Source organism: Caloenas nicobarica, chromosome 1 (genome assembly GCF_036013445.1).
Source record: "Caloenas nicobarica isolate bCalNic1 chromosome 1, bCalNic1.hap1, whole genome shotgun sequence".
In the NCBI taxonomy this organism is placed as follows: Eukaryota; Metazoa; Chordata; class Aves; order Columbiformes; family Columbidae; genus Caloenas; species Caloenas nicobarica.
The window spans coordinates 8,590,427-8,617,366 of record NC_088245.1 but is presented as its reverse complement, the minus strand read 5'-3'; the positions used below and the strand labels follow the sequence as shown (position 1 = coordinate 8,617,366).

The window sequence follows — 26,940 nt, the reverse complement described above, 5'->3', positions numbered from 1 at the left end:
TTTTTCCTTCTATTAAGAAAAAGGATCTATACCAAGCTTTCAGTCTTCTATACTTTCTGTCACCACCCATGTAATCAGATTTAGGATTATTAAGTACCTGCTTTTCCTTCACGATTTATGGTGTCATCAGCTTGGTGATCCTCAGTCTCACATCTTATCAAGCAGTGCCACAGTCTCACTTTTCCCCTAACACCTGATGAGGAGCAAGTGTTCTGTACCTACAGAGCAATGCTAATTTAGCTTTAACTTCATTGCAGCAAAGACAGAAAAGTTCCACCCCTGAGACGCAACCGGTGGTTCCAGAGCACGTACCAGCAGAGACACGTGGAAGAAAACTGTATGGATGGTTAAAAAACAAACTGCTACTTTAAAAAAGGGATCATTAAGTCCATAGCAATATATATTACATGCATGTCATTGTTCCCTTAACACAACTCAGGATGCATCAATCTCATTTCCTCCACAGAACAAGAGTCCATTAAGAGTAAGATTTCGTCCTGTTCATGAAACACCAGAGAACTGCAGTCATCGCTTTTTCTACAGATACCTTCAACTTGATATAAAGTCAATGTTCCCAAGTGTGGTTATATAATGTATTTGTGAGGCATCACCTTTCAGTGGTGCCCAGCAATACGATGAGGGGCAACGGGCACAGACTGAAGCACAGGAGGTTCCATCCGAATATGAGGAGAAACTTCTTTCCTTTGAGGTGCCAGAGCCCTGGAACAGGCTGCCCAGAGAGGTTGTGGAGTCTCCTTCTCTGGAGACATTCAAACCCACCTGGACACATTCCTGTGCGATCTGCTCTGGTGAACCTGCTTTAGCAGGTGGGTTGGACTGGATGATCTCCAGAGGTCCCTTCCGACCCCAACCCTTCTGTGATTCTGTGATTTCCATTGCAAAAAACGGAAATGGCAGACAAAGAGAGGTCATAACCACCAAACTGTGCAAAAAGTCTTGCAGATCTGTGATTAAAACACAGGATGGTGGCATATAATTCCCAGTGCCCCAGTCACAAGGTTTGTCATCATCATATCTCACTACAACACATCCTAGAACAACACCACTATGTAAAAGGAGGTACAGACTTTGCAGTTAAAATATTGTTTTCTACAAGGTACATCCAGATAAATAAGATAAAAAGAGAATAAGGAGAAAGACTTTATAACCAGCATGACATATGCTCTTAACTGAGGGGATAACACAGGGGGAAAATAAGCATGGTATGGGAGGAGTTCTCTTCATGTTTGCTGCTTAGTACATGAAGTCTTTCTTGAAATTCTCACACGGTGAAGACACAAATTAAATGTCAAAATTGTTGCTTCCTGTACAGTCCGAACTCAGCCTCTTGATGGTGCATTTTGGTAACCTGTTAATTTTAAAGCATGCCTATAGCCACCTTGAAAACAAAACAAACAAACACGAAAACAAAAACAAACAAACAAAAAACCAAACAAACAAAAAAACAAGCAAACAAAAAAAAAACCCACACAAAAAACTCCAAACAAAACAAAACAAAGCAGAGATATACTTCAAAGAAGGTAAATGTAGGGTCCAGGCTTCATTTTCTGCAAAAATTGAGGAAAAATAAATAATCAGGGAGCTGCAAGCGGTCATGGGCTGGTGAGTCCAGCAGCTGTATGCAACCCTGCACTTAAAACAAACTTTTCCCTGGAAGTCAGCTATTGGACATGGAATTGGAGATCCCTGAGTTTTGATGTCCAGAAAGACCAAGTACACAGGCATCAGAGTTAATTTGTGTGCTTCGAACAAAACAGATGCTATCAATCCTGCTTTTCAGCTTTTATCCCAGCTACCTTTTCCTTGTCCCTAGCCATGCATTTCATCTCCATTCTTTCACCACCCTCATTTTATGTGCGTCTCCTCTCTACCCCACCTTCTCTCCACATTACAGTTCTGAGCATTACCCCCTGTTTCCACATCCCAGCTACAAGCCTTTTGTTTTACAGGTGCAAATCCTCAGGTTTTCTTCATGACTATGCTTTAGTCTAGGCTAAGAAACAGCAAAACCCAGCTTTGCTGCACTCCCTTCTACAGAAACTCCCTGGGAAGAGCCATGCAGGGAGGACCCTGTTTGCCCCAGTATCTCGATGCTGTAGCATGCTGAGGGCAATCAGAGCGACCCAAAACCTTATGGGTAAGATGCATTTGCCTAACCACAGTCATCTGGCCTCATCTGAGATATCCCAGACTATATGTGGCATCTGCCCTGCCTTGCCTCCCTCCGCTTGCTGCTTCAGAAGCACATGGGGCTCCCTTAATCACACTGACCAGTCCCCCACAGGCATCTTTGACGCTTTTGGGGTTTTAAGGTATTAAAAGGCACTAGATGTTTAGGACAAGTGAATCTTGCCTGGCAAAGGGACTCTGCAAACCTCTCCTGAAACTTCAGGATGCCTGCAGCCTGCGAGGAAGATTTACAGAAAAGCTGTTTATGGGAGACAAGGGCGAATTCCTGGAGAAAAGGAGGCTGAGGGGAGACCTTACCATTCTCTACAACTACCTGGAGGGAGGTTGGAGCATGGAGGGTGTTGGTCTCTTCTCCCGAGTAACAAGTGACAGGACGGGAGGAAATGGCCTTGAGTTGCACCAGAGTAGATTGGGTATTGGGAAAAATTTCTTCACAGAAAGGGCTGTCGGGCTTTGGAACAGGCTGCCCAGGGCAGGGGTGGAGTCACCATCCCTGGAGGGGTTTAAAAGATGTATAGATGAGGTTCTTAGGGACATGGTTTAGTGCTAGTTAGGTCATGGTTGGACTCAATGACCTCCAGGGTCTCTTCCAACCAAAATAATTCTATGATCCTATATTTAAAAGCTCCCAAGTGTTCGGGGGATGCTGCTGCTCAATGTCCATCACATAATTAGCCAAAAGGCAGCTTTGTGACGTGTGATGAGACTTTTACACATAAAAACACAGGCAGGGGATTCCACTCACCCTCTTGCCTTGACGTACCCGGTGACTCTGTGAGGTGGCTCAGCCAGAGGCTTTATTTTTACCAACTCCATGAGGTGGTGAGCACCACAAGCTGCACACCACTAGACATTTCTTTATTCTCATTTTTAAGGCTCACTATGGATTAATACGCCGGGTTTTTTTTTTCAGGTCGTTAGGCTGGAGGGAAAAAGAGAAGCGCGGGTGGAAACTACGGCTTTTCCTCAGGGCCGGGCACCCCGACCCCTTCCCGCCTCCCCAGCAGCGGGGACGCCAAAGCCCGTGTGCGCTTTCTCGCACCGCCGCTCCGGCGGACCCCGCGCCGTGCGCTTTGTGGCGCCGCGGCCGAGGCGGAAGCGACGGGCTGGGCTGGGCGGCGGGCCCTTCCGGCGGGCTCGCGGGCTGGCTGCGCCTCGCCCCGCCGCTGCCTCCGCCTCCCGCACTCGCCGCTCGCTGCCGCTCGGCGCCTCCATCCTGGTACTTGGGAGTCTCCATCCTGGTTTCTCAAGTGCCCGGACCCAAAACAGGAAGTAAGTGCGCGGGGGCCTGCGGGCTGACAGGGCCCGGAGCGGCCGGGGCGGCGCAGCGCGGCGGCGGGATGAGGGGATCGGCGGGGAGAGGGGCGGCCATGTCTGGCCCCGCGCCTCAGCCGCCGGCCGGACTGCGCCGGGCCGGGCCGGGTCGGGCTGGCAGCGGAGCTGGCAGCGGTCTCGTCCGGCGCCGCCGACCGCCGAGAGAACGGGAAAATGGCGGCGGCGGCGGCCCGGGACCAAATGGCGGCGCTGGCGGCCGGGGGGCAGCGGGGGCTGAGGCGGGCCCTGAGGCGCGGCCTCCGCCCCGGGGGCAGAGCTGGGGCCGGGGCCGGGCCGCCGTGTCCCGCCGGTTCTGCCGGGGCGCCCGTTCCCGTGTCCCCGGGCGCTGCCGGCAGCGCTGCGCAGGGAGAAATTTGGAAGCGGGGTGGGGTGTGTGCAGCAAAATAGGGGAAAACTGGCAAATTTCCGAACCTCAACTCCCTTGGGAGGGCAGGGGAGGGGTGGCGTGCGGGGTTGGTTTTGTGTTTATTTTTTTTTTCTTTTTGCTATTTCTGTTTTAAACTCTCTTCCCTTTACCTTGATGTCTGTAATAAAAGACCACCTGCACGAACACGTTTAAATCTCCCGATTTCCCCTCGCTGCCTCTGCGGTTGGGGTATCCTGAGCTTGTGGCTTTTATCTGTGTTGGGTTTTTTTTTTGGGGGGGGGGGGGGTTGGGTTTTGTGGTTTTTTTGTTTGTTTGGGGTTTTTTTGCTTGGTTGGGTTTTTTCTTGCCAGCGGGAGTTGTGATTTGAGGTTGCTTGGGGCTTTATTTTTAAGTCTGAAATGTGTAACTTGACATGCCAAGATCAAGAGTTTCATCTAAAAGCAGCACCGGGCTTTTCTGCACTAAAGTTATGCTCCCTGTTTTGCCAAAATAAAATATTCTGGTTGGACAGGGCTTTTTTTTAAATTTTCTTTTTTCTTCTCTTTTTTTTTGTCTTTTCTCTCTTTTTGAGATCTCTTTATTCTTGGTTGTGGACTTAGACACAGTGAAGTGTCTTACAGTTCTAGGTACCTCTTTAGCTGACAGGTAGTATTTGTGTGTATTTATTCACAAAGAGTTCCTATTGTTCGGCCCCACCTGCCCATTGTAAGTTACGTTTTGAAGTAATCTAGAAAATGCGTTTTGTTTGCCAGCACTTTCCTGGCCATTGATGTAAGTCGGCTTCTTGACAGTGTAGTTAAAACTCGGTTGCAGAACCATATGTTGGCTTTGGAGTGAGATGGACACATCGGAGTCAAATTCTGATTTCCACCACTCCACATGAATATAATAATAGCAACAACTTCACGCTTGTTTTCCAGATACTTACTGAAGCTTTCTAGATGATGTGTTATGACTTACTGAAAATATTGAACGTTAATTAAAACTCCTTAAATAGAACACCTAAATTTAACTGATTGTTGGCTTAACCACTCAAAATTATAAAAGGTGGATCTATAAGAGACCAAAACCTCCATGTGTCTGTACTGTATTTTACATTTTCTAATAATCCCTTATTTATGTGCTCTGTCCATCAGAAAGCAGCAGAGCTGTGGCTTTGTTTATCAGTCTTACGCCTCATACAATTAGGATAACAATCAACTTTTCATATTTTATTGCATGCTAAATTTCTGCCCGTTATTTACAAAAGTGAAGTTGTTACTAGAATTCTTAGAATGAAACTGGATTTACATGAAAGAAAATATTTGTTTTATCCATAGCCATAAGGCTGTGCCTGAGAGCCATTTTCTGTTACTGAAAAAGGAAGCTTACAGTTTTCTGTGTTTTTTCTTTTGAAAGAGCTGGGACTTGAAGTTTTGCTTTGTTTTGTTCCACCCCCCCTGCCTTGTGACATTTAAAGCATGTTCAGTGCTTTTTATTAAAATATCAATGGATGGGATTGAAAGCATGGAGTTCCGCCAAATTTGGATCGATGCAAATGTGAACAGTTTTTCCCATTGTGTCTCCCTATTTCTGTGATGGTCCATTTCTTTAAATACCCCTAATGAGTAGAAGTAATCTCATACTGATACAGTTTAATAAATCTTCGTGTGACTTGAACTCGGGTATTTGGTTCCTTCTGTTTGATACCTGTCCAGTTTGGTTCTCTCTTAAATCCATTGTTGCAGCTGTTAAAGACAATTTCCATGTGGTGGATTTTTAGATCTGAGTGGAACCCACTTAGTCTGTATAAAAGGGTTTTTGTTGAATAATCTTAGAATTGGCACTAGTTGGATAGTAAAAACTCCTAATCATGTAGTTTAAGTATAGACTACGTAAGAGCCGTGGTATGGAACACACTAAACATTGAGGCGTCCTTGAATATGAGGTGTATGGGTCCTGTAATGACTTTGTTTCCTTTGTGTTACTCTTGAACTAACACCTTGAAATCCCAGTGCATCCCATGTAGTTGTTCCAGTTAAATGCCTTAATAGCCAGAAGCCTCCCTTAAATAAACTTTGATTTTTGCTTCTTACAGGACTTAGTGCAATATGCTTTTTTCTTTTTTGCCCGGTGCAGAAAACACAGCCTTTAATACAGTTTCATGTAGAAATTTTAAAATATTTACAGCAGTCCACGGAAGACTAGACATAACATTCAGTTAATAACTAGGCATAATGACAAGATTCTGTCTGCAAGGGTAAAAATACTATTTCTTATAAGTGCTTAATTTCTACAGCCTGCAGAATAATTGAGCCCATCTGCCTGATGAAGATAATTTAGAATTACAGTAATTGTGTATAAAAATGTTCAATTTTTTTGTAACTTGGTATAAAATCAGATTGGTGGGGGAGGGTGTTTCTGCCTAAATCTGCTACATGTTTTCCAAATCAATAACTGGTCTATTATGTGGCTTTAGTGGAAAATTTATGTTGGAATTCTATATTAAATTATTCTTGTAGGCAAAGTATTTTCCTGTCTGTTTGGTTGCATGTTGAAACCTGTTTAAAATTGTAACGCAACTCTTAAAAATGTTGGATTTGGTAAATGCACCTGAAAACCTAACAAGCCAAAAAGTGCTTATTAAATTTACACTGATTTCTAAGCCGCTATCTTAGAAGTTTAAAATTACATTATCTTCACTGTATTTCATCATACACATCCATACTGTTAATGTATGTGCATCCAACAGCGTTCCTTTCCCCCACAAGCTAACAACCTCCTTCATAATATGAAATATTGGTGATAGATTAGTATCTTAATAAAGGCTGTTTGAATCAAGGATTAAAGAAAAGCCTTAGGTGATGCATTTAAAATTAAAGCAAGCTTTTTGTTTTAAGTAGAAAGCAATGCCTTTTCAAAATCATACCTAGTGAAGCTGTGAGAAGGTTGTATTTTAGAGATGCTGTGATTACTTGTGTTGTAATTCTCACTAATTAAGAAACATTGGCTGTCACTAACGTTGTGTTTAACGTGTTGGAGAGTGAGTGTGTAGTGGGTTTGCAGGTGTCTCTATTAAACAGAATTTGCATGGCCTGTCCTAAAAGAGCCCTGCGTTGGCACGGCATCAGTTAGCGTGGCTTCGGCTGTCACCCCGTGATAAATCAGGGACATTGGGCGGGTACAATGTCCCTGCAGCCTCGTCAAAGAAGCTGCAACAGTGGCGTTGTCCTCTTTAGCAGCACTGTGCTTCCTCCACTGAGCTCATCGTCAGCTCCAGGTGGTCCTGTCATATGTCATATTGGATATATCTTCAGCATACGTGGTAGTTCTGTCATTATTTAAGTGTAAAGCGGTGTTTTTTATAAGATCTGGAGATTGTTTCCTGTTCACACAGAAGAACCACCACAGTTACTCAATTTTTTTTTTTCTCTTCTCACCTTTTGTTCACTAATCCATGTCTTTATTGGTTAATGCCCCTGTCCTGGTGTAAATGTATCTTGAAAAAACAAATTTGTTTCCTTCAGGTTTTTTGTATTTGTATAGTCTGATGAATAAAAAACAATGTCCAAAATATGCATTTGACTTTGATTTGGCTCCTCACATTCTTTGCAGTCAGTTTTCAGTTGAGGTCTAAGGCTGTGTCCATTAAAGTTGATGGGAATTTTCCAATCAATCAAGGATTTGGCTCTTCCTAACTTCTTATCGAAGCTTGGTTATGATTAGAGCCTTTACTCATAAAACTTGAAATACACTAAATCTCAAGTATCTGACACAGAACATTATTGTTTAGTCCTGTTACAGCTGTTTGTCTGGAAGTGCCAGGGTAGCAGCTGCTGATCGTGGTGAATCTTCCTCCCCACCTTTGATGGAAGTGCCAGGTTTGGATTTATGGACCCCATTTATGCCATGTCCTTTTCTAATGTGGCAAACCAGCAAATGGACAACCCTAATTATTCTGTTTTTGACTCGGAAGCCTAATCCTATAACCATGTTCTTTGATTCTCAGCAAGTCCTGAATAACTGATGAAGGAACGGCCCTGGTTTGCTATCTCTGTGTTCAGTTTTCAGTATTTTGTGTTCAGTTTTCAGTATTTTGTGTTCAGTTTTCAGTATTTTGTGTTCAGTTTTCAGTATTTTGTGTTCAGTTTTCAGTATTCTTTCAATAAAAAGAAGGGACGGTCTTCCGCGGGTGATGCTGTAGTTTCCACTGCTCCTAGATCAGCTTTAGGTGAAGCACGTGATTGACACAACGTGTTTTATGAAAATAAACCTCGTGTCTTTCAAACATTTATAGTGGTGAGGATAAAAATAAGTACTTTCAGCTGATTATAGAAAAATAAATGTTATCCCTATCTGTTCATGTAAAATTAAAGAAGAATCCTCCATGGCATTTTAGGTGACTTTGGGAATTTTTGCTACAGCGTTCCCTGTAGTAAAAGTTATTCAGAAAGTACATGTGAACATGAAAAAGAGAATCAATTTTTTTTGGCCGTCCAGAATTATCCAATTTCTTCACTCCTGAAAAGCTAAACGAGTAACTCAAAACTGGGTTGAAGAAGTTACAGTCTTCTAATTTAGCTGTAACATTCTGGATTTCTTTCTTAATGTGTTAGAGTTAAGGATGCTTCTTGTGGTTCTTAAAAATCAGGACTGCAGCTGTGCAGAGACATTGCTTCTAGTGAAGAATGGGGCAGAGGCTGTGAAACTGAAATGCAGATGAATCCCAGGAAAGTTATTGCCTTCTACACTTGTATGTGGCAAGGAGCTATTGCTGATGGTAGATATGAAAGAAAATTTGAGAACCCTCTGATGTAAAATGTCAACGGTATCTGAAACTTTTGACATGTTCAGTCTAGGAATCAGTCACTACATGTGCTTAAAGATGTGCCAGATCTTCCTGGAGCCTGAGAGGTGATAAGTAATTTCATTGAAAGACTGGCAGTAGCTTTATCCTCCCAAAAAACCACTGCTCTTGGGAATCTTCAATACAAAGGAACCTGTTCTCTGATTAAAAATTAAATCATTTCCTGCTGAAGCAATGTTGTTAAGATTATACAGGGGATTTAAAATCCTGGTTGTATGTTCCACCTACGTAGTCGGGTATCCCTGCCTGGTACATGGAGGCTTTGTAATGTGTGGATTTTTTTTTTAAGCTATAGGCAATGATTTTTTTTTTTTAACAATGTAAGTTAAAATTGTTGATAACAGTATTTTAGCTTCAAAATAAAAGTTACAAGTCATTTTTTCCTGTTGGCGTGAGAAGACACATACAAAGCACTGAGCACTTCAAGGAGAAATAGATGATACTTTCATTTAACAAGTCTCTGTCAAATACAGTCACCAAACGCAGGTGCTTAAAACTGATTAAATCATTGCAAAGCTTCTCGATGTTTTAGATGTATTTTCATTTAGCCTCTGCAGCAGAAAAGGTTACATTTCTTTATATTCGATGGATTAGAATTATTTGTGGGGTTTTATTTCAAAATTAGTAATAGTGCTAGTTTACATTGAAATCCTTATACGCCTTGGGTTTCTTCGTGGTATTTTTATAGTGGAAATGAGATTATCAGAAGCACTTTGTATTACCCAAATTCACTGACTTCAGTGTGTACTGCTTATCCTGGATAACTTATTTTCTGAGTAATTTTTTATGCTGGTGATTGCCTGCACCCAATTTTTCTGTTGCTTCGATGGTAAAGAAAAAATACTAGCTTCACGAGTTCGTTATATGCATGGAAAGAGAATAAAATTTTGCAACTTAGCAATCTTTAAGTGCAGCTATGAGTAGTATGACGCTACAAAAATATTTCTCAATCCTGACTAGCTGTAGGTTATACAATAGTAAAATGATCAAATGAGCAGTGGAACAAATATTAGTGAGACAAAAAGTATCAGATGTGGAGAATTTAGAAATGCTGAAGAAGTAATAGCCTAGGTTTGTGTTTAAAAAAAAAAGGTCATAGTAGATTACAAATGCTCCTGAATAGGGAGTTTAGGTACTATTTTTAACTGGAAAGGTAGATTTGGAGCTATCTGATGTGACCCTGTGCAATGTGTAAGTATGCAGGAAAAGTACAGGTGAGTGAATGTCTTAAACCGTGGGGTTTTTTCATGTGAAAGGACAGACGTTCATCATTCTCTGCAGCAGTTTATGCTGGTGGTTTGAGATAAGGGATGCAGCATTATGCTCGAAGTCTGAGTGCAGAAAACTAACCTGTGTGTTGCTCTTTCAGGTTTGAGTATGAGCACAGTTGAAGAAGAGTCTGACACAGTGACAGTAGAAACCGTGAACTCCGTGACTTTGACTCAGGACACTGAAGGGAACCTTATACTTCATTGCCCTCAAAATGGTATGGAATCGTGTTGCATAGTATTTTTTTCTTATTTTTTCATTGATCCAACCATTGTACTTCCCTGCCTTCAAATTCTGTGAGGTGCTTGGATTCTGCTTACTATGCTGCAATTTGTTCTGTTTCAGTCTAAAGAAGGTTAAAGTGTCAAATTAGGTGTCCGTCACAAAATTATGTATGTATGTGCCCAACAAGGGTGCAGCTATTCTAATTTATTTTAGTGGAAATGGGTTCTTAGAACCAAGCATGTACCCAAGTTTGTGTAGACTTAAATATGTAATGAGCTGCAGATGGAATGTACAAAGAAAATCTGTGTTGAAGAAAGCATGTGAATTGTTACTGCTCATAACTCAGACCAAGTTCCTGGGCAGCAGTAAAGCACCGAACCAACCTATCACATGTGCTTCTACCTTGTGTTTTGGTCCATTTTGTTAACAGAACTTGGTCCAAAGCTCCACTTTGTTAACAGAAAGTAACCTGCGTATGTTTTTGTTGTTAGAAACTGATGAAGTAGACTCTGAAGACAGCACTGAACCTCCACACAAGAGGCTTTGCTTATCAGAGGATGATCAAAGCCTTGATGATTCCACTCCCTGCATTTCTGTTGTTGCAGTTCCAAGTAAGTTCTTTTGAGTTTACGTACAAATTTTTCTGTTGGTAAAAGTTAAATGTCGACTCTTTGGATCACATTAGAATATTTTTGCATGTTCTATTTAAAAATTTCATTAATATACTAAGGTATAATCTTTACCTCTCAGAGCCTTGGATGGTTTTGCAGCAATTATTATCTAGACAGTACTGGCAAAGTAAACCTGCCTTACCAATAGAGAACTGCAGGCACAGGTACATTGAATAACTTGAAGGATAAGTGAATGAACAACAAACCAGATGCTCTCCTTCTGCAAAGAGACATTAAGCTTTTTTAATGATCAAACAGTATAGGTAGTATTTCATGTTTTGTAATATTGAGATAAATGGTCTTTTTAAGGTAGAGATTGTTGTACAAAAGGTAGGCTGAGTACTGGATTAGGCTTAAGGAAGTTGATTCAGTATTAGATAGTTCAATATAAGGGAGGCACAACCAGATCTAGCAAGTTAAAATACCAATTTACAATACCTAGAGTGGCTCTTTATTTGGTGGAAATTAGTAGAAATGCCTTAGAAGTAAAGGCATTATAATGTTGAAGGAAAACTGGGGAAAAAGAATGCAGTTGAAAGATTTGAACATTGTCCTTTAGTAATTGGAAAATACCAAAGACAGGGCTGGAAAGGAATCATTAATACAGTACCAAGTGTTTGCACCGAATCAAACACCTTTTATTTATATGTATCACATTAGGCCTCTAGTTATAGTCAAGTGTAAAACTGAAGGTTTCAAAACCCATACTGAAATTTTATGAAGAGGAACAGTTGATAATCATTTTGATGATTTTACCGTGTCTACAAATAAATACAGAATAATACCTGTTTAAAATTTTCAGTGCAAAGGAAGCAATTTACAAAAGGTGTAGCCTGCCTAAAAAAATCTTACTAGAGTAAGGTATACAACTAACTTACGCATTCTGAAGTTTCAGAAAATGATCAGAGCTTTGAGGTGACCATGACTGCTACCACTGAGGTAGCTGAAGATGAGATTAACGAAGGAACCGTTACTCAGATACAGGTACCGTAACACTTCAAAATTGACCTATTTGATGTACATTTTATTTAAATTGAAATGAGAGATTATTTTTATTATGAAACTACTGTATTTCAGCATGGATCTTGTTTGTAAAATGTTGTGCATTTGAATCATTTTATATATGAAGAGGTTATTTGTAGTGTAACTTACTGCCCAAAGAACAAAACAGTAAACATTAATAGATGTAACCCTGCACTGATGATTACTTGCTCTGTGGTGGTCTGCATAGAAGACAAGTTCACCTGTTATTTCTGTCATTCTTTGATTATAAATTAAGCTTTATACAGGCCTAGATATGCCTTGTCTTGTCACCAGTCCTAACAGATTCATGCAGTTCCTGTGGGTTTACTGTGTTTGAAAGTTCCAGATTAGAGATGCTGGACATAGTTCTCTTTCCACCAAAGCCAGTGAGACTCTTCCTATTCACTGTTCAATAAACAGGATGAGGAATGTTCTCTAATTAACATATAGATGCTGTGAGAGTTAAGGTGCTAAATCTTACTCAGGTGTCTTAAGAAAGGTGAATGTACTTTTAATGCCATATCTAAAAAGTGGCACTTTCTGAGCAGTCAGCAAGGTAACTAAGTGTGCTACTTTCATTTTCCTTCAATTTATGCCTCCATGTTAAATGCAAGGTGATAGAACTGAAGATCTTACTGGATGATTTCGTGTTGGTCTTTTCAAGATTCTTCAGAATGAACAGCTGGATGAAATCTCCCCAATGGGCAATGAAGAAGTGTCAGCTGTTAGTCAAGCCTGGTTCACAACCAAAGAGGATAAGGATTCCCTAACAAATAAAGGTAAGTTATTTCAAATTCCATTCTCCCGTGCTATAAAAAAGGTAAGCTATTCCAAATCTCTCAGAACATTTTGCAGGTTGCATAAAGTAATGTCCAATCTGGCTTTTTTAGTGAAGATATCTGAGAAGACTGAGTATGCAAACAGATGAAGTGCAAAATACATTCCCTTTCCTAAAATAGCTGGAGGTTAAAGATTATTCCATGTGAAATGTAGCATTGTCCCTTTAAGTCAGTTCGGATGCTCGGATAGAGGTGTGAATGGCAGCTACAGCAGCAGGTTATTGTTCTCTCTCTGTGGCTTTGGAAGAAGAGATTGAAGCCATCAGGCACAAGGGAAGAGTTTTCTCTCATCAGTTCCAACAGAATTAGTAATAATGCCTGTACTTTTCATTATAATTGGATTTGAGTAAACAGTCTCTTTGGTGTGTTCTGCCTCTCGGCTCTGGTAATTAGCAGGCTGAGAAAGAAATACCCTGATTTTTCTGAGCAGAGATGGGCAGGTAGCCAGCACACACCAGTACGTAAACTGGGTCACCAGCGTAATCTTAATTATAAGTGATCATTAACTTGAAGTATGGTATGAGCATGAGGGGAAGAAAGAGGAATCTATATATAAATTCAGGTAGGAATGTTTTATTGATAGACCTCAGGTTTGCAAGTTTTTCTCTGAATAAAGTTGATTGGTTTTGCTTTTAAAGCTCAGCTGGCATTGTAGTTACTAAGGGCATAGAGAGACAAAACATAACGTTTCTTTCTATTGATTTACCGCTTTTATTTGGGAAATAAAACACTCAGCAGGAGTCTTCATCTTGACTGTGACCACTGGGCATTATACCCAATGAAAATAAAAAGAGAAAGAGAGATAGGGACCAGCTTGTCAAAATCGACTAGGTAGAGCATTTACGTGCATGAAAAGCACTCACAGTAGGTAACACTACTCGCATGTTGGGAAGTGATAAGACATACAAGAGAACCCCACGGTATCGCCAATTCCTCAAGTAACGTTTTGAGTCACATTTTAAGTCCCAGCTTCTGGAATCATGAGAGTGCATGGAAATTTCAGCTGTCAGTTTAAAGACAGAAATTTTCTAGTTGTGGCTGAAGAGAAAACCTGAAAATGTGTGTTGACAGCACAGAGGAATCCATGTTCTGTTTTAAAAAATGGATGTTTTTGAAGAGGGGTCTGACTCACATTATTTAAACACTAGTTGACGGTTACTAAAGATGTTTATCACTTCTGAAATAACATCTGTTTAAAATTATTTCTAGTTAGTTTAAGTAGCTAAAATAACTATTCTTTGTCAGTTGTAATAATGAGGGTTGTGTTTTTTCGGATGTTTTTGTTGTGTTTTGCTAACTTTCACTTCAGTAGTTAGTTTGCCATTTCTGTATTTCAGGCCATAAATGGAAGCAAGGGATGTGGTCGAAGGAAGAGATTGACATTTTGATGAGTAACATTGAGCGTTATTTAAAGGTATGTGTTAAATATCTGCTAGTTGGCGTGGTGATGCAGCCCCTGCTAGGAACCAACTTTCTTAAGTACTTCTCAGAGTGTGCAATAAGTGATTCTGATCGGTTTGTAGTGGAAATGGTGATTACCCATTTGAAATAAATAAGATAATTGTATCCAACCCAGAATTTAAGAGTGCGGAACGTAACATTGCTTTTAGTTTGTGTACTGATAATAACCCATTTTAAAATTTCACGTCAGTGTGCTTAAGCGGCTTAATCTCTCTCATGTCTTTGGTGAAGACAGAAGAAAAATTGCACTAGGAATAGAGATAATTTTCCTTACAAAGCGTTATATACAACTTCCAGACTTCTTTGATGCTGTATCTGTATTTGTTTGCTACACTAACAGGATGCCAGTGTTGGCTTTCTTCCCCTTAATATATAGTTGTCAGAGTTAAGTGTGAAAATAAGCATGCAGTTAACATGCTGACAGTGATAATTGCCCATAATTCATATTGGTGGTAGGCTTACAACTGAGAATATTTGAGCTGAGAATGTATAGCATGGATATTACAGGTTCACCCACCTTCGTTTGTGAATCAAAAAAACCCTCTGAATTTAGTCTTCATTGGTAAAGAAACCCTCAGTATCCATTGTAGAAAGTGTGCCTGTCCCTTAACCCTATTAGAATTTCTGCCACAAAATCATTCATAAGTAATACTTTTTAAATCTAGAGAAGCTTTTTTAAGGTAGCTAAATAACTTTTTGAGTTACTGATAACTCATTTGATTCATTATTTTCCCATTTATCTGTTCTCTTGTACTGCTTTGAATAACTGAAATATAGTGATTTTTAGTTTAAGCTGAAGTTAAACTAAAGCTTTCCTTTGATCCTTAACTCCAATGGTTTTGTATCAAATCTGCATTTCATTTCCATGAGAATAAGAAGAGTAGTTTAATCGAAAAAAATTGCTTTCGGATAAAAAAAGTATCTAAAAGCATGTAATGAATTGATATAGCACTTTTTAGCAACGTTCCACTGTATAATCCCTGGATAATTCCACCAGAGTATGTTTTCCATGATGTTCTAAATGACGCTTCAATTTTTGATCTTAAAATATACATCGGGCAGGGTTTTTTTTAATGTAGATGAAAATTAAAGCTTCCATGTCTACCTGGACTCCAGTGTAAAAAAACCCTACTGTTCAAGTGTTTGTATTTGCGGTAGCTAATTCATAAATACTCAGTTTATCTTTTGGCCTGTAGTATTTGAGATACATAGAAATTGCATAATAGTATGCTAGGCTTCAGTTCTTAAGTGTTCTTCATTTCTAGGAGACTATCTAAGGTGTTTTGTTTGTGTGCTGCTTTAATTTTTTTTAATGCTTTCTTCTAGGCTCGTGGAATAAAAGATGCCACTGAAATTATATTTGAAATGTCAAAAGATGAAAGAAAAGATTTCTACAGGACAATAGCTTGGGGTCTGAACCGGCCTCTCTTTGCTGTCTACAGAAGAGTTCTTCGCATGTATGATGACAGAAACCACGTTGGAAAGTATGAAACCCTCTAATTGCTGCATGGTTTTATTGGTCTGAGTAGGGTCATGTATTGAATGTTTGACATTTTATATGTGAGACAGAGGATTTTAGCCAAACATACCTGGCTCCTAATCATGTCGCCTCTGCTGAATTCCGGTATATCAACCTTGGCAATGGTTCTGTTAAATTGATGGTATCCACAACTTTAAAACAAAACAAAACAAAAGGTTCAGAGAGGATTCTGATATGATTAGGAGACTTTGACACGAGCGTGGATCTGCTGAGATGTACTTTATTTCTAGAACTGTGACCTTAAGCGAATTAATCTTCATCCCTGTGCCCTTAGTTTACCAGTCTGTAAAGCAGTGGTTATGGTGCCATCCAGCAGTGCTGGAATTAAAGGTAGTTGAAAATTAAAAATGCCATCTCAATGTTGATGTTTTTTTTTTTTTGACGGAAAGTCAGCCTTATGGTGATTGCGAACTGAGATGGAAAGGAAGAAAATATTAATAGCTGTTTATTTTAGAGACTAATCCACAAAATTCTAATTCTGTTCTTAGTAAGATCACTAAGAATGAGGAATTCTTCTGGCAAATGAGAGGGATGTTAGACCAGATAACCTTAGAAATGCACTGATGTGGAAAATGGCATTTTTTCTTCATGTTCTTTCAAAGCATTCAGTCAGATTGTTTCTTACAGCTGAAATTCCTTAGTATCTTGTTGTAACTAAATATGTACTGTGTGGTTAGTAAAACAAAAATATTTGTACTCTATGCTTTCTGTTGAAAATAATGTCTTTTTATTTACCTGTTTCTTAGGTATACTCCTGAGGAAATAGAAAAGCTTAAAGAGTAAGTCTTTTTATTAGCAAGGTTACACCACCTTGTTTATATTTAGTAGCTTGAGTAGTTTTTACAAGTGTTGTATGAAATCACTGAAAAGTTACAAGTAAATTTGACTGCTCCAACTCTATCAGCAAACAGTGGTCACTACATTAACCTGAAGAGAAATGAAACTACATTTGGATTATTTTTTTATATTATCTAATGTGTATTCAGGACATAAGCAATGAGCAACAAAGTTCTAAAGCAACCCTTCCGATGAAACCAGTAGCATTTCAGATTTTTACAAGCACAGTCAACATTTGCAGTAATGTTTCTGAAAAATAGAAACCTGAACAAAGGTTATTTCTGAAGAACATGGCAAGTCAAGGGTAGGATCTCCCTTATGAAGTGTTGGAGAGAGACATAAATTATCAGGAAGGCTCTTAGATTTTACCTGTAAACCTGAGAGATCAGGGAGGGGGGGCTGGGGGGACGGTCCGGAGATTTATCTCCTCTTGCAGCTTTCCAGGGTTGAGCAGTTGGAATGAACCATGTTGGACTGAAGGAAGAAAGGGAATATATTTCATTGCGTTGCTGGATATGTTGGGATCTATTTAGCTGGTGTGTGTCATTCGCAAGGTGCCCATGGTTCCAGAGGTATCAAAAGTAGTCATGGCTCAACATGTTCAGCAACCTATTGTCACGTGTGGGAGGAAAATAATAGTTAAAATTATGAACATGATTATGCAGGGGTTTGCCTCATTTAAGTTGTAGGATGCCGGGGTTTTCATCGGGCATTATTTAGATTTCTCAAGGCTATTAGGAAACATTTCTTCCTGGAAAGGGTTGTGAAGCACTGGAACAGGCTGCCCAGGGAAGTGGTGGAGTCACCATCCCTGGAGGGGTTTAAAAGACACACAGGCTCTTAGGGACATGGTTTAGTGCTAGATTAGGTTATGGTTGGACTTGATGACTAAGATCTCTTCTAACCAACTAAGGTCTCTTCTAACCAAAATGATTCTATGATTCTATCTCTATAGCCCCTGAAAATCCTTGAGGAACTTTTGCAGAATGGATGTTGGCTGCTTATCTAAACATTCATATTGTATTTAAGACAGTAATTAAGCCTCAAAGCATTCCTACAAGACAGTTAGATATTAAACATTTTATAAGTGAGTATCCTGTGGGCTAGCTGGCCCAAAAGGCTACTAGAAACACAGAAAAATTAGCAGTGATGACAGAAAATATGTTAATACTGTGGTATCAGAGACTCCCCATTCTGTCTTTAAGCCTGTAAACTGCGTGTTTATCCTGGTTTTATTAGAACGTATTTGATATTTTGGTAATTACTTCACTGGCTATAGTGCTAATGAGCATGTTTCTATTTAGGCTGAGAATAAAGCATGGTAACGATTGGGCCACAATAGGAGCTGCACTGGGGAGAAGCGCTTCATCTGTAAAAGATCGGTGTAGATTGATGAAGGATACCTGCAACACAGGTGAGGTAAATGCTGATGTCAGTAATGGATATTCTCGTTAGAACTCTGTCACCTCTGCCTTTGTCGGTGGTGTATTCAGAGATGTGTAACTCTGAACTGAGGAACTTAAAATGTGAAATCTGGAGACATTTTTAGAACAGACTTGGTATAGGTTTCTCCAGTTTCACTTCCTAAAGATCAGTTTATTTTTTCTGTCCGTTACCCATCATATGTGTATCCATCATGGAATGTATTTCATTGAGGTGGATTTAAAAGTACTTTCCCTCATGTTTAATGTTTATAAACATACACTGTATATTTCGTGTCAATTAAGAGACAGATGCACTTTGGGAGTAAAGTATTATTTATTTTGTAGTGTATATATTCAAATGGAAGGAAAATCTAGTCAGATGTCATGTAATTAGTGTATACTAAATTGTTGCATAGTTAATTTACTTCAACTAATACAATTTGGGTAGCTTGGACCAATTTACTTTGGAGTCAGGATTTTGATTAAGTTCCATGTGGTTTAATTTACTTGAGAGAGGAAGGTAAGAGAAAGAAACTTGTCTGCAAAACAATGGAATTATGCATTTGTTAATCAGGAATGGATAGAAATCGTTAGTAAGTAGGAAGAATTGTTTCTTCACAAATCAGTGTTTGCATGTGGAATAAGGTGTTAGGCACTGAAGATAAATGTCTGACATGTTACAGATCAGAACAGAGGGCATCTGCTTTTAGTTAAGTCAGGGGCTCTTCTCTCTTTCAGGAAAGTGGACAGAGAAAGAAGAAAAAAGACTCGCAGAAGTAGTGCACGAGCTGACCAGCACAGAACCAGGTGACATTGTCACACAAGGCGTATCATGGGCTGCCGTAGCAGAACGGGTCGGCACACGCTCTGAAAAGCAATGCCGCTCTAAGTGGCTCAACTATCTCAACTGGAAACAAAGTGGAGGCACTGAGTGGACCAAGGAAGATGAAATAAATCTGATCTTGAGGTTTGTTGGTTTAGTTACTTTTAAAGGTTCATAATACATGATGCTAGCAGGATTCCATTGGGGTCCCTTTTGCTGGTTTCTTAGACACTAAAAACTCTAGAACCCTCCAAAAATCACTGCTGTGTTTACAGTTCCCAGAGATTTATTATTGAACATATTTTTTGTTTGTTTGTTTTTTTAGTGAATGTTAGTGTTCGTGAAAGGTGTCAGATTGAAAACCCTGGAGACTGAAGTCTTTATTCCACAGAAAAGGTACAGCACAGGCAGCGACCATGCAAGCTTCCCACACGTTGCCCCACCGATGCGCTTTAACCCTTAACTGGAGGGTAGCTCAGTCTCCCTGCCCGTTCAGTCCTTGGCCTCTCTGCTGAGACGACCAACAAGGGTCAAGTGTGGTGGTGGTTTCTGTGATGTGGACGTCTTGTCTACAAAGAACTAAACCAAGACTGCAAATTAATTTCATGTAGGCCACCAAATACTGATTGGTTATCAGCATCTTTGACTACATTTGAACTGGCAGCCTGATAGTAACTTTGGAAATCTTTTGCTCTCTCCAGTCCTCCTCCCATTTAGAGTGCCTTTAACTCAGGCTTTTTAGCCAGTGGATTTTTAGGGGTTGATAGTTTTGGGTGGGAATAAAAAGCAAAGACATACAGGGAATCTAAACATTACTTACAGACCAATATTTACTGATTTGCTGAAGCTGCTTTACTTGAACTCAAAATGAGGAACCCAGTTGCACATTTCAGAATGTGCTGGTTATCTGGTTATAATTCTTAATATGTTTCACTACAAATTATATCTGCTTGGGTCTGTCCAGATATCCTTAACATCCTACAGGATCGTTTGGTTGGTTTTGGGAGCTCTTTTCTTTTTTCCCTTTTCGGTTGTGTTTGTTTTGAGGGAGGTGTTTTTGTGGGGGGTTTTTAGCTAGCAAAAGTGTTCAGTGCTATTTCTTGCTTTGTGAAAAGAACCTTTCTTGATTTTCACAAAATCTTTTCCCTCTCACTGTTCACCTCTCATTCATATGCTCCAGGTACAGATGAGCTGGAGGCAATTCAGAGATATTTATAGTATTCAAACAGATTCTGGTAGAATCCAGTGTGTGCGTAACATCTGCCAAAATAGCGTGAAGACTGTCTCTTACCTGGAGAGCCTGATGGAGTTAATTTATGAGGAACTGTTTAATACTGTAGTTAACTTCATCTACTTTGGCTAAGAAGCACCTGAGAGGAGGCAAAACTCTATGTAAAGGATGGATGAGTATTATTTAGGAGAAAACAGGAGTAAATACCATAACATGAAATTAATTAAGTGAAAGTTCAGAGTGAATCTCAGTAAGTTTTTCCTACCTTGGAGATGTGTTTGGGGAATGGTTTTCCAAAGAGAAAAGATGCAAGCACCATCATTTGGAATGCTTCACAATAATCTGATCAAACTCCTAATATGTATGTAAATAAGGAGAATAATCCTGCATGGCAAGGAGATGGACTGGATCATCTAACAGGTCTAGTCCATCTTCTGTTGTTTATGATTCTGCTTGACCTCTGGCAGCGTGGAGCCGTGGAAGCCCGTGTCGAATCATGAGCTCTGGTGGACTATTCACTAGCATGCCATTTTGCCGCTGTTACGTGTGACAAGACCAGAGATGTGCAACACCCCTTCCAGTCTGGAGGGTAGTTTCTAACAGGTAAATATTTTCTGTATCCTGCCAGGATAGCGGAACTTGAAGTTTCTGATGAAAATGACATCAATTGGGATTTACTAGCTGAAGGATGGAGTAGTGTCCGCTCACCACAGTGGCTTCGGAGTAAATGGTGGACCATTAAAAGACAGATTGCAAACCACAAAGACGTTTCATTCCCTGGTAACGTACTACATGCACACTTCTCTTCTGAAAGCTCCTTTCACAAATGTCAAAGGAATAAGGCTGTGTTTTGTTGTCTACTTAAAGCACTGCTGGCCAAAATGCACATTGCTCCTTTGCTGGAAGTTACTGGCCCCTTGGATCTTCTGACTGAATTGCTCCTACAAACAATCAAGTGTTTCAGTCGAAACAAGCCAAGTTGACATATAGAACTAAACAGTAGATTTTGCCAACTCCCCTCGCTTTGGCTGAAGTGAGAGGTGTATATGAGCAGCTCAGCTGGCAGATCTCAGATGATGATGATCTTTGGTATGGAGGGCAGTGGCCTCTTCAGGTGGAAGAGGATGTGTATCTGCAGCCTGACAGTATCACCTCAGGTTAGATCTGTTACCTTTAACGTGTTAAAATGTGTTCTGCGTGAGGTGCTGTACCTTCGGTGTAGAAAGAACATAGATCTACTACAAGCTGCACAGTGAGGAGGGGAGGAATCAGGAGTATAAAACTCCCCAAATACATCTCTCGTAGCTCTCATTCTTGGTCAGAGAAACTAGCACCTGAGCCAAAGGGTGTTTCAGTCTCTGTGACTTTTCATTCAATCCTCCTTTTCTCTGCCTTTGGGAGAGGAAAAAAAATCAGAGACATTGTTCACGTCATAATGCAAGGTGTAATTTGATGGACACTTTTGCTGCCGTCATCACTGTAGTTACATATTAGTCATGCCTGGAAGCTGCAATTGAGAGGGTAGCCCTGTTAATATGGTATAAACCGTATGTTAATAGACAGTTGCTGCATCAAATAATAATATAACTACACCACTGAATCAACAGGATCCACTCTCTTTCCCCAGACAAAATGTCATGGGGTCAGGAGTGGGAGGTGTTTAAGCAATTCGCTGTATTGAATGCTGGCAAAGCAGAAGCCTCAATTTTTGTAACCTCATATATGTCAACCCCTCCCTCTGTGGGACCAAAGTGGTCATAGGGAAGAAAGCCGGGCAGTTTTATTGGAGCAATGAGCGACTTCTTGCACAAAGAACAGTAGTACAGCCACTGTGAGATTAATTCTCTCTGGCTCCCTATTTCCGGTGGCAATTCTGTCAATCTCTTGAACAAATCCGCCTCCACATTTTGTAAGATTGGAGAGTTAATTTCTGCTAGCAGCATTACACAACTATGATACTGGCACTTTATTGTACCTTGAAGATATACCATACATGTTTCTAGAGAGGTCCAAAATTTTATGAGCTTTTTTTCTTTTTACAAGCATCGTAAAATGTCCAGATTCCTTGACAAAATCAAATTCACTCCAGTAGTTGACTATAAATGTGTTTAATGTATGTGCTAAATTTCTAGTTGAAATATTTCTATAAATTGTTTAGATTCCAAATTCAGAAGGATTTTGGTTATTTTTTTCCTCTTCGATAAAGTTCGCATGCAGCATTTCAAATGTCCTTTTTCAACATGCTTTAGCATGAGTATTCTTTCTCTCAGTGCTGATAAAGGGTCTTAAACAACTCCATGAGAACCAAAAAACCAATCCAGGGCACCAGCTTTCGGAGAATAAGTCTGGAAGTGGATTACCAAACACTAATTCCAGTTCGGGGGTTCAGCACGTGCAGATTCGAGTGGCTCGTTTGGAGGAGAGCGCAGGCAGCACACCCAGCACTGTGGCAGCTCTGCAGATTCCAGTCCAGATTACACATGTTTGTAAGTAGCTGAAACAAACGTGTCTCTGCCCTCTAATGAAACCTAGAGCTTTCTTATGTTAAAATGGTGAAGGAGGAGTGGGCGTGTCTTAAAGAATGTTAATAGTTCTGCTTTGGTCTTGCCATAACTTCAGATTAAGGATTTCTGGATGCCATTTGCCCAGTTCTAACTTTGTTAGGCAAATGTAGATATTATTGTGACAGTGGTACCAAGAAGCTGCAGTTGGAACACCTGGACGTAGGGGGTTGTAGGTGTCTGTGTGTGTGCATGGACACAAGAGCTTGCCATATAACGTGGTATTTGAAAAGGCTTCAGTACACAGGTGTCTTAATGGAGATTCAAAATATATGCTTATTTCTTTAATTTCTTGTGGTAGTTCTTGTCTAGAGCATTGAACATGGAATCATAGAATAGTTTGGCTTGGAAGGGACCTTCACAGCTCACCCAGTCCAACCCCTGCCATGAGCGGGGACATCTTCACCCAGCTCAGGTTGCTCAGAGCCCCGTCCAGCCTGGCCTGGGATGATTCCAGGGATGGGGCATCCACCACCTCTCTGGGCAACCTGGGCCAGTGTTTCACCACTCTCATTTAAAAAAACTTTTTCCTTGTGTCCAGCCTGAATCTCCGCTCTTCTAGTTTAAAACCATCACCCTTTGTCCTGTTACAACAGGCCCTGCTAAAAAGTCTGTCCCCATCTTTATTATAGGCCACTTTTTAAGTACTGAAAGGCCGCAATAAGGTCATGTACAATATCTCCTCTTGCGTAATACATTCATTGCTGTGCTTAAGTTCTGATGAAGGACACTTAAGCAGGAAGGTATATAATGTTTTTTCTACCCCTGTTCTGTATTATGCAGACACAAACACTCTGGAGAGCGTTAAGTAGTTGGTTCTCAGGCACTGGAACAGGCTGCCCGGGGTGGAGTCACCATCCCTGAAGGTGTTTAAAAGACATGTAGATGTGGTGCTTAGGGACATGGTTTAGAGGTGGACTTGGCAGTGTTGGGTTAACGGTTGGACTGAATGATCTTAAAGGTCTTTTCCAATCAAAATGTTTCAATGTTCAGCTGATGATCTGCTGGAACCACTGTATTTTTTTTAAGTTGGTGCTTCCCATCCTATTAAGGATGAACTTTGCTCATTATCAAACATTTATTACCAGTTCTACTTTGATGGTAATGCTTATTGGGTTTTTTTGTAACTAATCATATGAAGTAACTCCAATCACTCCAGTCCAGACATCCTGTATGCAACCTGTTGTCTCTATGGTCTATTATTTTGCACTGCTTGTCATTTTTGAATTTTATTAGAAAAATTAGCTAATCAGACTAAGAACTAATTATTCAGGCTATAACTAGATAGGTTAATATAATGAAATTATAAACAAAAAAACTGTCTACCAAATGCCTATCTTAAGCGCTCTCTTCATTTTCTCTGGTTTATGTCTTAACTAAAACGTCATGCAACACCAAGCCAAGAACTTTTTATCTGTAGTAACACATCGGTGGTCATATACTTTGAACCAAGCTGTTCAAAGCCAGCGGGTTTTGATGAACAGGCAAGATGTGCTGGGACTCTGTAACCTTTAGTCCTTTCTGAATTGAATCCCATAATGGTTATTTTGTGATGACACTTGCCCTGGTCTGCCTAAAAAGCCTTTTCTCCCCATTTTAGTCTGCTTGGCTGAAGAATTTCTGTTCGTGTAATCCAAGTGAGTTTTGTATTGTGTCTTTTCTGTCTTTCCCAATCCCATGAGAGCTGATCGTATCAGCCACTTGCAGCTGCATTTGACAGAATACTCAAGGTTTCAGAGGGATAATTCCTGTAATCTTTACGGACATAAATGGCTGAGTAACAGACAGGCCACACTTTACAGCTGTCTGCTACTTGATGCCAGGAAATCTGCAGCAGGAGATGCCGCTACAACGACAAAAGCTTCAAAATCAGAGCTTGTGTCTTCTTAAGAGACCCAAATTAGTCTACTTTGAAGCCAGAGTCTGAAAAGGCCAAGTGTCCAGTGCTCGGAGCACTGCTGTCATCATGTAGGTCTTTTGCCCTTTTGGTATTTATGGAATTACTGGATAATCCCAGGCAAAGTATGAATTTGCCTGCAGCTTTTGAGTTTTTTAAGAATAACTAAAAAATCATAGTTATGGTTCTGAATAGGTTTTTGATACCTTATAAAGCTTTGGATAAGAGCTGCTTGGACCTGGTGATCTTGAAATGTCTGATACGTAAACTTACCTTAGTTTTAGAATTAATAGAGATCATCAAATAATTACACACTTGTGGTAAGAAAGCTTACAGCTTTTATACACTGCAGTCATAACACACAGGCCAGGTAAATGTGTTGGGGAGCATCTTTCATCAGCAGTGGACATACTGTGGGGGGCCAGAAAAGGTTAAAACTAAAAAAAAAAAAAAAAGAAAAGAAAAAGACAATATTAAACCTGACACCACTTTACAGCAAGTAATACATGATCCAAAGGATATCATTACACCAGAACCTCTTACAGATCTCATTACAAAAAGTAATTAGATCCTGTCAGGTAACTTTATTTTTCTGCTTTTATCCCTGTGCACTAAAACCATACTTACTTTTGCTCTTTTGGATTGTAAAATTCCCTCTTTAAGTTGTATTGTATCTTGGGTACCAATTAGAAAACCATGTAATTAGGATTGCAGCCAGTTTTCTTTTTCTTATTACTGGAATTAACAGTACCCCGCTATGTAGTAATTATAGTATGTTATGCTCTCTGCAGGCCTGTACATTTTGGTTTACATACTTTCTTTTTCTTTTTTCTTCCTTTTGCAGCTTCAACCGATTCCCCTGCTGCTACTGTTGACTCTGAGACAATAACACTGAACAGTGGAACACTACAGGCCTTTGAGATTCTTCCAGTAAGTAACAGAGAACTGGTATTTGTTTCTGTGTTTTTTTCTTTTAAGCACAGCTACTTCTTAGACTATGGAACTATGCATTTATCAAAAAAAACCCCAAAAACCAGTTCTGAAGTGGAAAGAGGAAGTGATCTAAAACTTAAAAGTTCAAAGCAAAATGCATTTCTAAAGGTGTAATTCATTAGGGCTGTGAAGTAAAACGTGAATTACAGTTAAATGCTTTAAATCTGTCTTAATGCCCTCGTGCTATAAAATTTTCTCTTGTGCTTGTGGGGGTATTTTGTTAGTTGGGCTTTTTTCAGTTTTGGAGTGGGTTTTTTTGGTTGTTGTTGAAATCTGACATAACAGAGCCAGAAGAAGCTCCCAGCAATTAAATCACAGAATCATTTTGGTTGGAAGAGACCTTTAAGATCATCGAGTCCAACCATAACCTAAATCTAGCACTAAACCATGTCCCTAAGGACCTAATTGACGTGTCTTTCAAACACCTCCAGGAATGGTGACTCCACCACTTCCCTGGGCAGCCTGTTCCAAAGATTCTCTCAGTTCTATTGCACTGTAATTTATAGCACAGTTCCTCTTTCATTTCAATGTTAAAAGTAAGTTGAATTTCTTCCTTTCTTCCCTGCTGTTGTACAGCATAATACAGCCCTGCTTGACTCTTAGCCATAATACTTGTCTTGGTAGCCTGAGGCTGTAGATGAGTTTTTCTACTTCTGGAGCGCAGAACAGCGAGCGATGCAGCACAGATTGGATTTGTGTGTTTGTTTTCCAGGGGACTTACAGTTAGGCTAGTTCACTAGAGGAAGGGAGATTTAGGTTAGACATGAGGAAGAAATTTTTCACACTGAGAGTGGTGAAACACTGGCCCAGGTTGCCCAGAGAGGTGGTGGATGCCCCATCCCTGGAGACATCCCAGGCCAGGCTGGACGGGGCTCTGAGCAACCTGAGCTGGGTGAAGATGTCCCTGCTCATGGCAGGGGTGGGACCGGATGAGCTGTGAAGGTCCCTTCCAACCCAAACTATTTGATGATTCTATGTAAATAAGCACACTCGGTGTGTCCCAGGAAGGCATTGCGTTTGGGTATTAAACTTGTGTTGTCTTTTGTAGTCTTTCCATCTCCAGCCGACTGGCACACCAGGTACATACTTACTACAGACAAGCTCAAGCCAAGGCCTTCCTTTAACGCTGACGACGAGTCCTACCATGACCCTCACAGCTGCTGCTGCTCCAGCCTCCCCAGAGCAGATCATCGTTCATGCCTTGTCGGTATGTATGTGAGCAGCGAAAAGACTGGAGTTTGGGCAGTGAGGGGTAGGGGAACATAATAATGTAGGTCACTATATGCGCATGTTAAAATTTGTAAACAGTTATTAAGTCATAACAGTGTTATTTTGTTTAAAATACTGACGCTGAGAATTTAGTTTTCTGTACTGTTTCTAAAAAGAC

The 26,940-nt window shown here is 40.2% G+C and overlaps 1 protein-coding gene across 3 annotated transcripts in view; it reads left to right on the top strand.

The window, feature by feature from the left end:
- The first annotated feature begins 3,359 nt into the window (after window positions 1-3,359).
- Window positions 3,360-26,940, top strand: part of DMTF1 (cyclin D binding myb like transcription factor 1) — a 29,954-nt gene continuing 6,373 nt past the window's right edge. For 2 of the 3 annotated variants that reach the window (XR_010607831.1, XM_065656273.1), the window contains exons 1-14: window positions 3,360-3,483; window positions 10,129-10,245; window positions 10,745-10,864; window positions 11,814-11,908; window positions 12,612-12,726; window positions 14,124-14,200; window positions 15,574-15,731; window positions 16,534-16,566; window positions 17,929-18,038; window positions 18,787-19,015; window positions 20,731-20,882; window positions 22,373-22,588; window positions 25,405-25,490; window positions 26,602-26,760. Coding sequence is in view for 2 of the 3 variants with exons in the window: in XM_065656273.1 (XP_065512345.1) it covers window positions 10,137-10,245; window positions 10,745-10,864; window positions 11,814-11,908; window positions 12,612-12,726; window positions 14,124-14,200; window positions 15,574-15,731; window positions 16,534-16,566; window positions 17,929-18,038; window positions 18,787-19,015; window positions 20,731-20,882; window positions 22,373-22,588; window positions 25,405-25,490; window positions 26,602-26,760 (1,659 nt within the window). In the remaining variant the exon portion in view is untranslated. The remainder of the gene's footprint in view (window positions 3,484-10,128; window positions 10,246-10,744; window positions 10,865-11,813; window positions 11,909-12,611; window positions 12,727-14,123; window positions 14,201-15,573; window positions 15,732-16,533; window positions 16,567-17,928; window positions 18,039-18,786; window positions 19,016-20,730; window positions 20,883-22,372; window positions 22,589-25,404; window positions 25,491-26,601; window positions 26,761-26,940) is intronic. The other variant, XM_065656282.1, reaches the window with a different exon arrangement.